This window comes from Alosa pseudoharengus, unplaced genomic scaffold (genome assembly GCF_046254945.1).
Source record: "Alosa pseudoharengus isolate Yale_2024_CS ecotype anadromous, Long Island Sound unplaced genomic scaffold, YU_APseudo_1.1 YU_APseudo_1.1_scf_7, whole genome shotgun sequence".
NCBI lineage: Eukaryota > Metazoa > Chordata > Actinopteri > Clupeiformes > Clupeidae > Alosa > Alosa pseudoharengus.
Genome location: NW_027468859.1, coordinates 27,858,326 through 27,870,333, shown reverse-complemented (window position 1 = coordinate 27,870,333; position 12,008 = coordinate 27,858,326). Strand labels below are relative to the sequence as shown.

Here is a 12,008-nt window from a genome sequence, read left to right as displayed (position 1 = left end):
GCAAATAATTACTGTTTACAAGTGTTTGCACATGCCAACATGAACATGACAGCAGTCCACTGGCAACGCAAAAATTTGTTGCGGTAGTAACGTGACTGAATGTCCTGCTTCATGGACAAATTCACACGGAATAGAACCTAGTTGATTGGGATTAAAGTGAAAAAAAAAAAACTTTTTTCAGGCCATAAGTCATACGTTGTTCATATCTACCTATAGAGATAGCAACCCTTTTGTGGTCGCGACTTATTGGTTTTTAATGTACAAAAAGATGCAAACAGCAAAGTAAAGCACCAAATAAAGACCAAAACGAGGCTACAGGGTACTCTTAAGTTACTATATAATTAATGCCACCTACAGGTGAATGCATAGAACATAACAATCCTATGGTTTGTGTACCCTGTAGCCTCGTTTTAGCCGCCAATGGCCGCCATGTGAATAAACAAATTGAGAGTGTTCTTGATTGCGATTGAGTTTTCCTGATGAACAAAACTATATTTCAATACCATCCCTGACCATTGCTGATTAGCCATTGCTGTTCTATTCCACTGCAGCAATATTGTAGCTTTAACTTACACTCTTATTTAATTACTTCAGGCCAAAAGTATTTAAAGGGGAGATTTTTTTCTTGTTAATATGCAATTCAACACCAAGTAAAATCTATAAAATCAAGTTTGCAAGACTTCACATTTCCTCATCAAAGTAACGAATCAGAACAGTCTAGATATTGTTCATATTTCCATTTGTTGCCTCATCCGCATTTAATGAAAACATGGTAATTTTGAGTTTGACAGACAACTCAGTTTTCCAATGAGCAGCAATACTGTGTGTGCTCATGCAGGAGGTCAGCGCATCTGATAACGACAATCTGGAGAGGGCGCTTTTGTCTTCAGCAACAGATTGTATAAGGTTGACAAGAGGTTGCGATATGGTGAGGGACAGGTCATGTTGCGCTATGAAAGAACATGCGTAGCCTACTTAGCGCAAAAACGATCAGCCATAGATAAACGTACACAAATCATGACGCTAATATGCGAGGTTGTGGTAGGCCTACTGGTTATGGTTTTGTGCTATACATTAATAATAGCAAAGTTTTAAGTTGACTTTTTTAATTGCATGGTTATTTTTTGTCAACATACGCTACTACTGTCGTTAAAAGTGAGGCCTAAGCAGGCTACAAGGCTGTCTGTGCGCCATAAACACGACTGACCCCCTTACTCAACATAAAATAATAATGTCGCGAACTGTTAACACGCTCAGTCAAAACCTTCCGTCGCAAATTGTGAAAAACATTGTTGTACATGTCATAACAGACGGGAGGCATAGGCTACGGTTTATATTGCGTCGCTTTACACATAATGTTAGTTGCATTGATTAAAAACTGTAACAATAATAGTACATCGGGTGGCATAGCAGGCTATCTGTTCAAGTCATAGGTGACACCCAAAATGAATGACCTCCCCTGACAAGAGTTCCCGATAGTAAGAAATTGTCTACATTGATGCATGGAAAGAACACAGCCTCCGAATTCGCACATAGAGCTCACAATAGCATAGGCCTATCAAAAAAAACGGATTGGGCAACCTCATCAGCTGTCTCAATTGTGTCACTATAATCCAACTTTTAGACCGTCCTCCAGACGTGTTCTTTTTTTTTTAAGCAACCGCCCCAGGCCAATGAGACAAGCGTGTAGGCTACAACATAAACAAAGCGAAACTCATGGCTGACGTATCTTCTTGAGAGATCTCTGAGACACAGAAAGTTCTCAAGAACACTATTAGGCCTAGGTCTTTAAACATTTACCATCACACACATTCATTCATCGGACCTAATATTTGTAGTTGCCTTAAAAAAAGGAAAAGAAAAGGTGATAGACCCCCCCCCCCCTCCTATTTTTTTTCTTGCCGGATCTGCATCAATCTCAAATATGACATTTCTAAAATCAAATTGACGGAAATCCGTCGTACGACGGAGAACTTTAATCCTTGTGATTTACGCTACGTGAGGATATTAGACTAAATCTACTGATCATTAAAAAAATTAAGACCTCCGTGAAAAAATTCCAGACTTTGAGGTGAAATTCAATACTTTTTAAGGCCTTAATTTAGGAAAATGAAATGTCCGCGGGTACCCTGACATAACCGGACATTTGGAACTCAGAACTTAGCCGGCTCTTACACTACTCCCCTGCTAGTATTTCCAAAGGACATTATGTAAATGAGCTCATGTCTGAACAAAGCGAAGAACATGCAGAGATTCTGTTCATGTGTGTGTTCAACCACACAGAAATGCTGTTCACGTACATCAGTTGCGCATCTTAGCATATCTGAATCACCTGAAGGGTCGGACCTTCGCTTGACAAAGATCCGTGTATACTGTGGAGGACATGTCTGAAAGCAGCTTCTGAAAGCCCATTTAATAGGATGGAGGGCTTGAAAGGATAATGTGTTATATAGATCCCTTGACCGGTATGCTTCCTGCAATGGAGGTTGTGGATTTCAGAACAGTGCAGTGTGTCCCAGTTGGCATGCAGTGCCAGTAACTGTTGTTAGCTTCCATGCTAGTGCCCCCATTCACCATAAACCAAGATTTTAGATTAAAGGTTGTATCAGCGATAGCGGGGATACGTCACTTCTGTTGATGTTCAAACAAAACAGAGCTAGTTCGCTACTCTCCCCCCTCCCTCCCGTGCAATTAAAACTCTCCTAAACGTGCATCTTGTCAGTTATTGGTTGAAACACTTTATTTTGCTTTTGAGTGGGTTGCCAACCCTTGTTGGTACTTTTTTTGTTTGTACAGATGTCAGCCTAGGGTGCCTACAGAGACGCGTTTTTGACCGCCTACGTATGGGGCAGACAGCTAGCGGATCGTTAGGAAAGATTAAATGAATGTGATCATTTATGTTTGGGCCTGAAATGGCTGATACAACCTTTAAATCCAGTGTTTTGAACCCTGACAGTGCTCTGCAGGTCAGTCTGGAAAGGATCCCACTGACGTCTGTTTCTGAATCCCCAAAAACCCAAGAATGTGTATTTTCTCTGGAATTGAGTAAACAACTGCATTTAAAACCTTTGTTTACATTAAAGATGTGTTTCCTGCACTTCTGAAACAATTTGGTTAGAGTTTAATGCACCAATTTCCAAGTTAAATTTCACTGCTCGTTAGTCATCGGGAAGTCATATAGCGGGACGATTGGAAATGGGTGTCAATGGGATGCTTCCCATTGAAATTTGTTGAAGCTTGTGTTTTTCCTCAAACATTAGATATTATGCTTTCAATAAACCACAAGTCATGGACCACTTGTAAAGGATAAAATAGTTTTTTTTTTTATTTATAGTCTCATAGTAAAGGTAGGCCTCAACTTGCAAGACAGTTGTTGGCAGTATGTACAACATACCTGTAGTTTCCATGGAATGGAATTAAACAAACAAAATACCTATTTAGTATACTCTAAATGTCCTAAATGGAAAAAAAACACAAATGGTAAAAGATACATACATACATACACTCAAGACACGCGCGCACACACACACACGCTCACACCTCCAACAGGCAAAATGCTTTTATGGGGGAGGTTCTTTAAACCCCTTAAATTTAAACCCGCAACATTTAAAAGTTTACCTTGTAAAGCAAAAACACAACAGCTACCATTCCTTTTTTTTTACCTCAATCAAAAAAATGTGACTTGACATTCTACGTTTTTCATAACACGAGAGAAGTACATCTAGCACACCAGCAGTGTTCCCAAGTATGCGTGACCAATACAAATTGTACAACATATTCAGAGGCTTTGAAAGTAATCCAAATTTTTTTTTTTTTTTTCAATTACAAAACCCTTAAATCTAAACTGAAATAAGCCATCTAAATTCATTCTCTACATCAAGCTAAATGGACAAAAGCACAAGTTTGGGAAAAATGTCTCTACTCCATGACATCAATTTCAAAATAAAAGGAATTTCACTTTTCTTTATCCATTAACAAACGTGTTCAACCATTTTGGAGAATACTGAGGTGAGCTTGCTTACAGGTCAATCATTGCTGCTATGTAGAATCACATTCTTTTGTGGAAAAAAATATTCCATTTATCTTTGTTGTTTGTTTCTAAGGTAAACTGCTCCTGGGTGACAGTTTGTAGTGGGCTGTGTGTGTCGTTCTTAACAGGTTCTTTTAAGATTACCAAAACAGGAAACAAAACAAAAAGGGATGACGCGTAAACGAAAGTTAATTTTTTTTTTATCCCCTCGCAGTGCTTGGAGATACACGTCTCTCCCCAGCTCCTCCGGACTCCACGTGGAGGTTAATGGGAGCAGATTTTTAAGGAAGGAAGGAGAAATCAAAAAGGCAAAAAAGATGCATGGGGTCCGTAAGAAACGAAGCTGCCTCATCCGGCAATCTGGACAGTCCTGTTTGTTGTTGCCAAGACGCCGCTGCTGGGAGTGGGGGCTCAGACAGAGCCGATGAAAAGGGGGAGGAGGTGACCAAACTCAAACGAAAACAAAACAGGAAGTTACACGAAACTCATTTCCTTTCTTCAGAGAAATTAAAATGGCGAAGATGTCGTCCTCCTGTAGGCTGGCTTTTTTGCCCCCTCTTCTGGAGTAAGATTTTTTTTTTTTGGGGGGGGGGGGGGGGGGTGACCGGAGAGGGATGGACAGAGCTGGGAAGCGGAGTGGAGAGTCTGGGGGGGTGGGGGTGGATTTGACGGGGGCTGAAGAAAGCAATAGGGGCCATTTTACCCCCTCCTCCTCCTCCACTCACTGGATGTGAGGGGTCTTTAGCTGGCCTCGGCGCGGAGCTTCTTTCGCGTGGGCGGCTCCTCAGGCTCGGACTCGGAGCTGGACCCAGAGCCGCCGTCGAACGCGGACACGGTGCTGCCCTTGGCGTTGGTGTAGCGGCTGCCGTCCGATGAATTGTAGCTGCCCTGCAGCCCCTTCACCTTCTCCAGTGCACGGACTGCAGGGCCAGGGAGAGAGAGAGAGGGAGGGAGAGAGAGAGAGAGAGAGGGAGGATGGGAGGAGTGATTGAAAGAGGGGAGATGGGGAGATTAGGAAGAAATGAGTAGGAGAAGAGTATTGTACAGTGTTGTTAAATGATTGAAAATCATGATACAAAAGGCCACATGTTAAAATGTGTCTGTCTAAAAAGGACTTGGTGTAAGGTTGTTCAGCATCTATCCCAATTATAGCAGGAATGTTCACTGTATGACAGAAATATCTGCATATTAAGGGATTACTACAATTCCTTAGAAGATGAGAAACATAGTAAGAAACTCTGTATGGAACAGAGAACCGGGATGGGCAGAGCTCATGGGGAACCCCACCTGTGCCAAAGTCCTCCTCGCATAGGAACTCACCTTGCTGCTCCAACAAGGCGTTCTGTCTCTTGAGGTCGTCAATATCCTGCTGGTGTGTGTGGTTTTTCCGCCTCATGTACTGGATGTACTCTGTGGCTTTGTCTAGGATCTGAGCTCGAGATGCCTATTTGATAGATTACCATCAACAACAAGTCAACGAACTAAAAACAAAAACAACACGATACATGGCTACAACGCTACATCGCTACACTGCTCCTCAACACACTACCAACACTGGCTAGTGCACTGCAAGGAGAGGGCCAAATGTGGGGAACAAACTCATACACAACTGTCTTCAGATGGCTATACAGTGTTCCACATCTTCCTAAGATAGTTTGAACGTCATAACCTTCCGTTATCATTCTCCCTGTTCACCACACTGAAGTGATTCATTGAAGTGAGTCAGGAGGATTCGCTTACGTACGCACATTCATTTATCGATGCAGCTGTTACATTATTCGTGAAAACAGGACGTAGATAAGTCTATGAATAGGGTCACAAAGATGATTCTTGCCAAGTAAGATCTGAGTAGTCAAAATAGTGAATGAACTGCCATAGTAGACCAACAGGCAATGTCCAATTGTACAAACGTTTCAATCATGCACCAGAAGCACATGCACAGAAAGGCACTGTTTTGTTTTGACTGACTGACTCACTTATCACTCACTCCAATCATGGTTTTCAAGTTTATTTACTTGTGTGCTGTAAAGCCCTGATGGCTATCTGTTTGGGCTTACAGTCTGTTCAAACTCCCTCAAGCCAAGAGCTTCAAAACAGGAAGGAGCAACAAATGTCTTGTAATTACGTTCTGGCACGAGACCATGATTTACTCCAGGTTGATTGTTTCTGGCTAAAGGATCACTCCTCGCCTCTCTAAACATACAATAACAACCATTCTCAACGACATGACCCCCATTACAAATACAATACCAACCATTCCCAACAACATGACCCCCATTACAAATACAATACCAACCATTCTCAACGACATGACCCCCATTACAAATACAATACCAACCATTCTCAACTACATGACCCCCATTACAAAGTTTCCACAGACACCACCATCTTTCATAAACAATCATCAACATTTCCAATGCAAACTAACTGGACATGAGGACAGGTGTTCCTGAAAGCAAATAGACTTTGTTATCAGCTCTACAATAACCTCTCCCCCCTTTACTTCCCCAATTCACAACTTCCAACACTAATTTTACACATACACTTGCCCCCACATCTGGTAAAACACATAAGCTTTAGTGATGCATAAATAGAATAAAAAAAGATGAAAAAAGGATTTTTTTTTACCGAAGGTTTACCAACCTTTTCCCCTTGCAAGGCAGGGACGGAATCGCGCAGGCTGTGAAAACTGTCTTTGATGTGGTCCCTGCGCTTGCGTTCCAGCGCATTGTGATGTGCCCGTTTGTCTGCCTGCAACGACAGAGAACCACACATGCATTCAGCCAAAGGCCCACGAGACACACACACACACACACACACACACGCACGCCAGGCCCTCTCATCCAGTCTGCGCCAAAGAGGGGTAGGGGGTCGGGTTGGGAGCGGATTGTCGACACGGTGGTGACGACGCATTGAATAGAGTTTGGGTAAACTAACAGAATCCCTGAGCAAAACATTTTTTCCCTAACCTATTAATGGAGGAGGTCTGAAAGTGATCAGCCAAATGCCTCCAAGCAGCCCAGGGGCTTGGCCCTCTGTGGTCAAACCAGCTCTGGTTGAGTCAGCCAGCAAGCCAGACACAGAAAAAAGTGCCTTTGTCCTTTACTTCAATGGCAGCCTAAACTGATTGTTACAAATATGTAATTTATTAAACAGATCATACGTTCTTAATTAAGGAGGAACAAGCATCAATTTTTTTCCAGCTCACTAGAGACAATCCCCAACAGTGCTTTGGACACCTTGTGCATGAGTAAGAGACAAGTTGATTAACAGGGCACTTGTCTTTGGGACAGACGGTCTCATTGCAAGACTACCCCACACAGCCATTGCTCAATACCACAGCAAATCCAGATCAGTCATAAACAAACATGTGACTGGTATTAAAGGCACGTGCTACTTTGGTGGACTCCTCTAAAGCAAACTAAATAAAACTTTAAAAGCGACCTGGAAAAACAGACGTGCTTCAATGCATGAGAATGGTTAGGTTTTGTGTAGACGGATGTCTGGATGTTTGGGGAGGGATGTAAACACATAGGCTACTCTAGCAAAGCCAACACCCCCAAAAGAATATGAATCTCTGACGGACTAGGCAGTTGGTGCTGGCACAAGATGTTATCTCTTGAGGGGGGAAGACAAACCAGTCACAAAGCAGAGAGGGGATATCCCAAGATATTTCAGGATACTTAATTTAACTCAGTCACCTCTGAACACCTTCAAACTACATTCATTATGACCATTTCAAGGTACAAGGAAGGGTGTTGACTTAGGCAAAGTCAGTCAATCGTTCATTCATTGCATATGCATGAAATGAAGAACATTAGTTGGCATATGTGGTTTTTAAAGATTGTTTTTAAAAAAATAAATAAATAAAAAAGCATAATCTAATACAAGTGTTAAACACACTTTGATTTCCAACGATTACATGTTATGCAACAACGTTTATTACGGGGAAAAACGTTTCTGCAATGTCTCTCAGTGATGACCACATTGAGTTATTTCCATGCAGCTCGACCATATCGGACAGCTCTGTTTTTCCTCCCCACAACAGATACGTCACTACTATAAGCTGCCCTCAAGCTCGCGTGTTGGTCTATTATTATTGCTATATTTTTACTATATTGCAAATCGCCGCTAGTAACATTTAACAACATATCACTATTTGTTTTAATTGAGATTCGGTGTTGAAAGAATATGATAAATGTGTGACACGAGGATAAATATAAGTCGCGGTCATCCTGCGTGCAGCACGTTAAGTCATTCGAAGCTCACCGACCAAGCTAGCAGCATCGGATCCGCGCAATATCCACTGCTTTTGGTGTGGTTTGTAGCGCTGGTATGTTAACTATCGGTTTAGCGAAAATCGTAACCCTCCTGACAAACAGTAACGAGTAAGTCCTGACAATATGACCGATCCCATCCCATTTCACCATAAACAAACACTTTTGAGTGAATTTAACGTTAGCTGTGTTTGCTGTTCGAGTAACGTTAGACTGATTCAGTGGACACAGCGCCGAGACGACAGTCGACCGACATATCCAACTAAACCCCCATCTCCCTAAGCTTCAGACGTTCACAACATCCTCTCTTTTGACCTAACGAGGATGAGTCGGATCATAAAGTGGATGTACTGATGGCCAACACGAATGGAGAACGAGCAGGCTGTCTATTCTATACATATTTCAATTACAGAGAACCCCTCCACCAAAGCTAAATATATCGATACATTTCTTTCGATTTCATAACCGCCTTGAAACTTAGTTGCAAGCTGGGTAGCCAACGTTATGTTTATCAACGTCACCTACCCGGAAATTAACTGTAAGTTAGCTAGAACTACAACAAATACAATTGAAAATATAATATTTAAACGTCTATTTTGGATAAATAGCTCCGTTAATTACGCACCCCAGAGTTAAATCTCGGCGATTCTTCCTGTAAAAGAACAGAACAGAGATGTATTGACACGTTAGCACAATTGTTTAAAAAGACTGCTAGCTGTAATCTGCTTACACTTGCTATATGAGAAATTCAATATACTGTCAAACTTATAATTCTTAAAAAATAATTCTGTCGTGTACAGCAGTCAATATTTCCCACCATAAAACCTTAACATAACGTTACCACTAGCTGCTATACTAGTCCAACTGGGTATCCATCAACCAACAAGCCGTCTCCGACTCGAATATCGAAAACTCAGTGCATCAGTTAGCTAGCTAACGTAATTTCTCTAGGAACTAGCTAGCTGTCTGGGTAACGTAGCTAGCTACATTTTCTGGGTGACCATAGAATACACATCTACCTAGCTAAGAAAACTTAGAAATAACCCAATAAAGAAATTGATACTCACGTCACTATCGACCTCGATGTCATCGTTATCGCTCATCCTTCGATGGAATACTTTATCTAAACGAAACAAGGACTCGAAAACAACATGTAGCTAGGTGCAACCTTATCCAAATGAACGGTAAAGTCTCACTGCAGAAGCGAAACGAGATCAACGAACTCCCCACACGTGACTCGCCCATGTACCACTAAACGACACGCCTATGCGACTGTCGAGGTTGCATGTGGATTTTGTAGTTTTTATTGTTGAAAAGTTACCGTGTGAAGATTAAAGTATTACTGAAGTGAAAACTACAATCCCAGTGTTCTGGTTCAGTGGACGCTCTGAACAAACGTAACATGTATGTTGTTGTACTGGGAATTGTAGTTCAGACAGAATACGTCAGAAAGTCCTTAAATGAGACACGTGGACGTGTAGGCTAAGATAAAAGCAGGGGTCTATAACAATCATATCGGTGCAGCTTTCTATCCATCTCAATTGTAATGTAGGCTATAACTCTTATAGCCTACTTCTTCTAATTATTATCTGGTAGGCTATGACATTTAAAACCTGTCAATCAAACAAGGTATCCTATAAAGAGATAAAGAGAGATTTTTTTTATTTTTATTTTATTATTTACATTGACGTTTATTTAGCAGAAATGAGCAATACACCCTAGGTTGTTGTTAGACCGGAGTTTCGCTGACAGAGCCGTTTCAGTGGAGTGGCCAGCTGGATTGATTAGGATCAAAGAGGTCATTCCATGAGAGGAATTCTGTGACCTGTTTGGAAGCCCTTTCGATAATTAATTATTCGATGATTTTATTATATGATAAGCCTATTATTTATTGGTATTCTTTTTTTTTATTGTCGTGTTCTTATACTAATTGACTGTAGGCCTAGTAATCTTTTGTTGTTATTAATGTAGAATAAGGGCATAATGATGTAGGAAAGCCTATAAAAATGATGCAAAGGCCATCACAACAAACAATGTGTTTTCTGACACTGATGTATTGTCTCCTAACCATTACAGATCAAGGTCGTGAGGAAGCTCTGATTGAAAGCCATACTGTTTCCCCCCACCAAATCTTGTCCTAGATAAAGAGCTTACAGTACATACTGGATTATTAAAGCTGATGGATCAGTTAATGTGTACAAACAAGAACAGTGCAATGTCTATTCCCTTGAGAGGACCACATTTATGTGTGTGTGTGTGTGTGTGCACCCAGCAAAATGAGTGAGACAGAACAGGATCAGAGACATACAAGAGAACAGTCAATCTAAACCATACAGGATTGTCAGGAATAATGCTGTTTGCTTGAAGCAAAAGCAACCCTGTCATCATATTTATATTGTCATAATGTCATCATCTTTCATTTTCTGATGGTGCTCGAAATTGGGATTACATCTTGAATTCAAAGCTAATCATGTTATTTTGATGACTATTTTACATTCAGAAGCAAAAAATTGCATGAGCTATGCATACATTCATTTTTTGCCCAATTAGATTATTTTGTTTTTATGGAAAACATGCAAAATATAAGCTAATGAAAAAGCTACAACTTTGTCGTTATGACCATAAATCTGTAAACCTCTAACAGAGTTAAGTATAATTTGTTGTGTATAACGATGGAAAACCAATCCTTTTCCGTTTTATCCTCTACTCACCATATGTCATGATGTTGAATGATGCAGGCTATTATCTATGTGTTACAGTAATGTTTTTATAGGCCTATGGTTTTGTTGGACATTCTGTCTTTGCAAGCATAATGTTAGCACTGAATAGCTTTCAATAAAGAAGCATTAAAAAAATCGGGGGGGAAATTAATGAAAAAGAGAATGAAAATATTACTCTGATAATACACAGCGCCATTACTGTTGGTGTTGTGCTATTTGCTATAGTTATATTTGGGATACAATTATTACACACTCACAGTTACACACACACGCACACACACACACACACACACACACACACACACACACACACACACCTCCTGTTTGCCAGCAGTGACTGAGTTACAGTGTTTTTAATCCCTTATCCAATCATGCCTTGGGAAGCTGGCTTGATTGATTGATATCCTTGGAAGGTTTAACCTAATCATGCCTCATGAGATGATTAATTGATTGATATATTGATAGAGTACACAAATATTTACATTACATTACATTAAAGATTTTTAAAACAATTCTCCCAACAATTTAAAACAATTTAAAGGTAGAAGAAAAAGTGCATCAGGGAGTGCTGTTTTTATAGAGTCAGGTGTCAGTTCTGGTCAGGTGATAAGTGCTAGAATTAGCAAGGCTAGTTGTAAGTAGCGCTTTGAGAGGAGATACTTTCTGAAGAGCTGGGACTTCAGGAGTTTTTGAAGATTTAGAGGGATGACCCTGCATACAGTAGGTACTGGTAATATTTAGATGGGATGACAATAAGAAAAAAAACATTGGTTTCTCATGTGCTTGACCCTCCACCACTTTACAGTTTTTCTGGATCGCTTTAAAGTTTTTCTCGATCGCTTTAATGCTTCTGTCAACTCTAATATCACATTTTCAAAACAATTAACACGCAGGTCTAAACAAAGCACTCTGGTCAAAATGACACATTTAGCTTGCAAAAGGCTTTTACTCTCTCAAAACATTTAAAACATGCAGCAAAAG

At 40.6% G+C, this 12,008-nt stretch overlaps 1 protein-coding gene across 4 annotated transcripts; it reads right to left on the bottom strand.

The window, feature by feature from the left end:
- Positions 1-3,303: 3,303 nt before the first annotated feature.
- On the bottom strand, positions 3,304-9,520 carry max (myc associated factor X). Of its 4 annotated transcripts, none has more exons than XM_076271717.1 (5): positions 9,375-9,520; positions 8,933-8,959; positions 6,659-6,781; positions 5,351-5,474; positions 3,304-4,950 (listed from the first exon to the last, which is right to left on the bottom strand). In XM_076271717.1, the coding sequence occupies exons 1-5, from the start codon at positions 9,408-9,410 to the stop codon at positions 4,772-4,774; spliced, it is 489 nt and encodes a 162-aa protein (XP_076127832.1). In that variant the 5' UTR covers positions 9,411-9,520; the 3' UTR covers positions 3,304-4,771. The 4 variants fall into 4 exon arrangements, with proteins under 4 accessions (XP_076127832.1, XP_076127833.1, XP_076127834.1 ...); XM_076271718.1 differs by having other exon boundaries at positions 6,674-6,781; XM_076271719.1 differs by lacking the exon at positions 8,933-8,959.
- Between the last annotated feature and the right edge of the window lie 2,488 nt (positions 9,521-12,008).

Coding starts and splice junctions, on each gene's coding strand:
- max (XM_076271717.1), bottom strand. CDS start 9,410: ATGAGCGATAACGATGACATCGAGGTCGATAGTGAC. Junction 8,960..9,374: donor ACATCGAGGTCGATAGTGAC/GTGAGTATCAAT, acceptor GTTCTTTTACAG/GAAGAATCGCCGAGATTTAA. Junction 5,475..6,658: donor AAAAGGTTGGTAAACCTTCG/GTAAAAAAAAAT, acceptor TCTATCAAATAG/GCATCTCGAGCTCAGATCCT.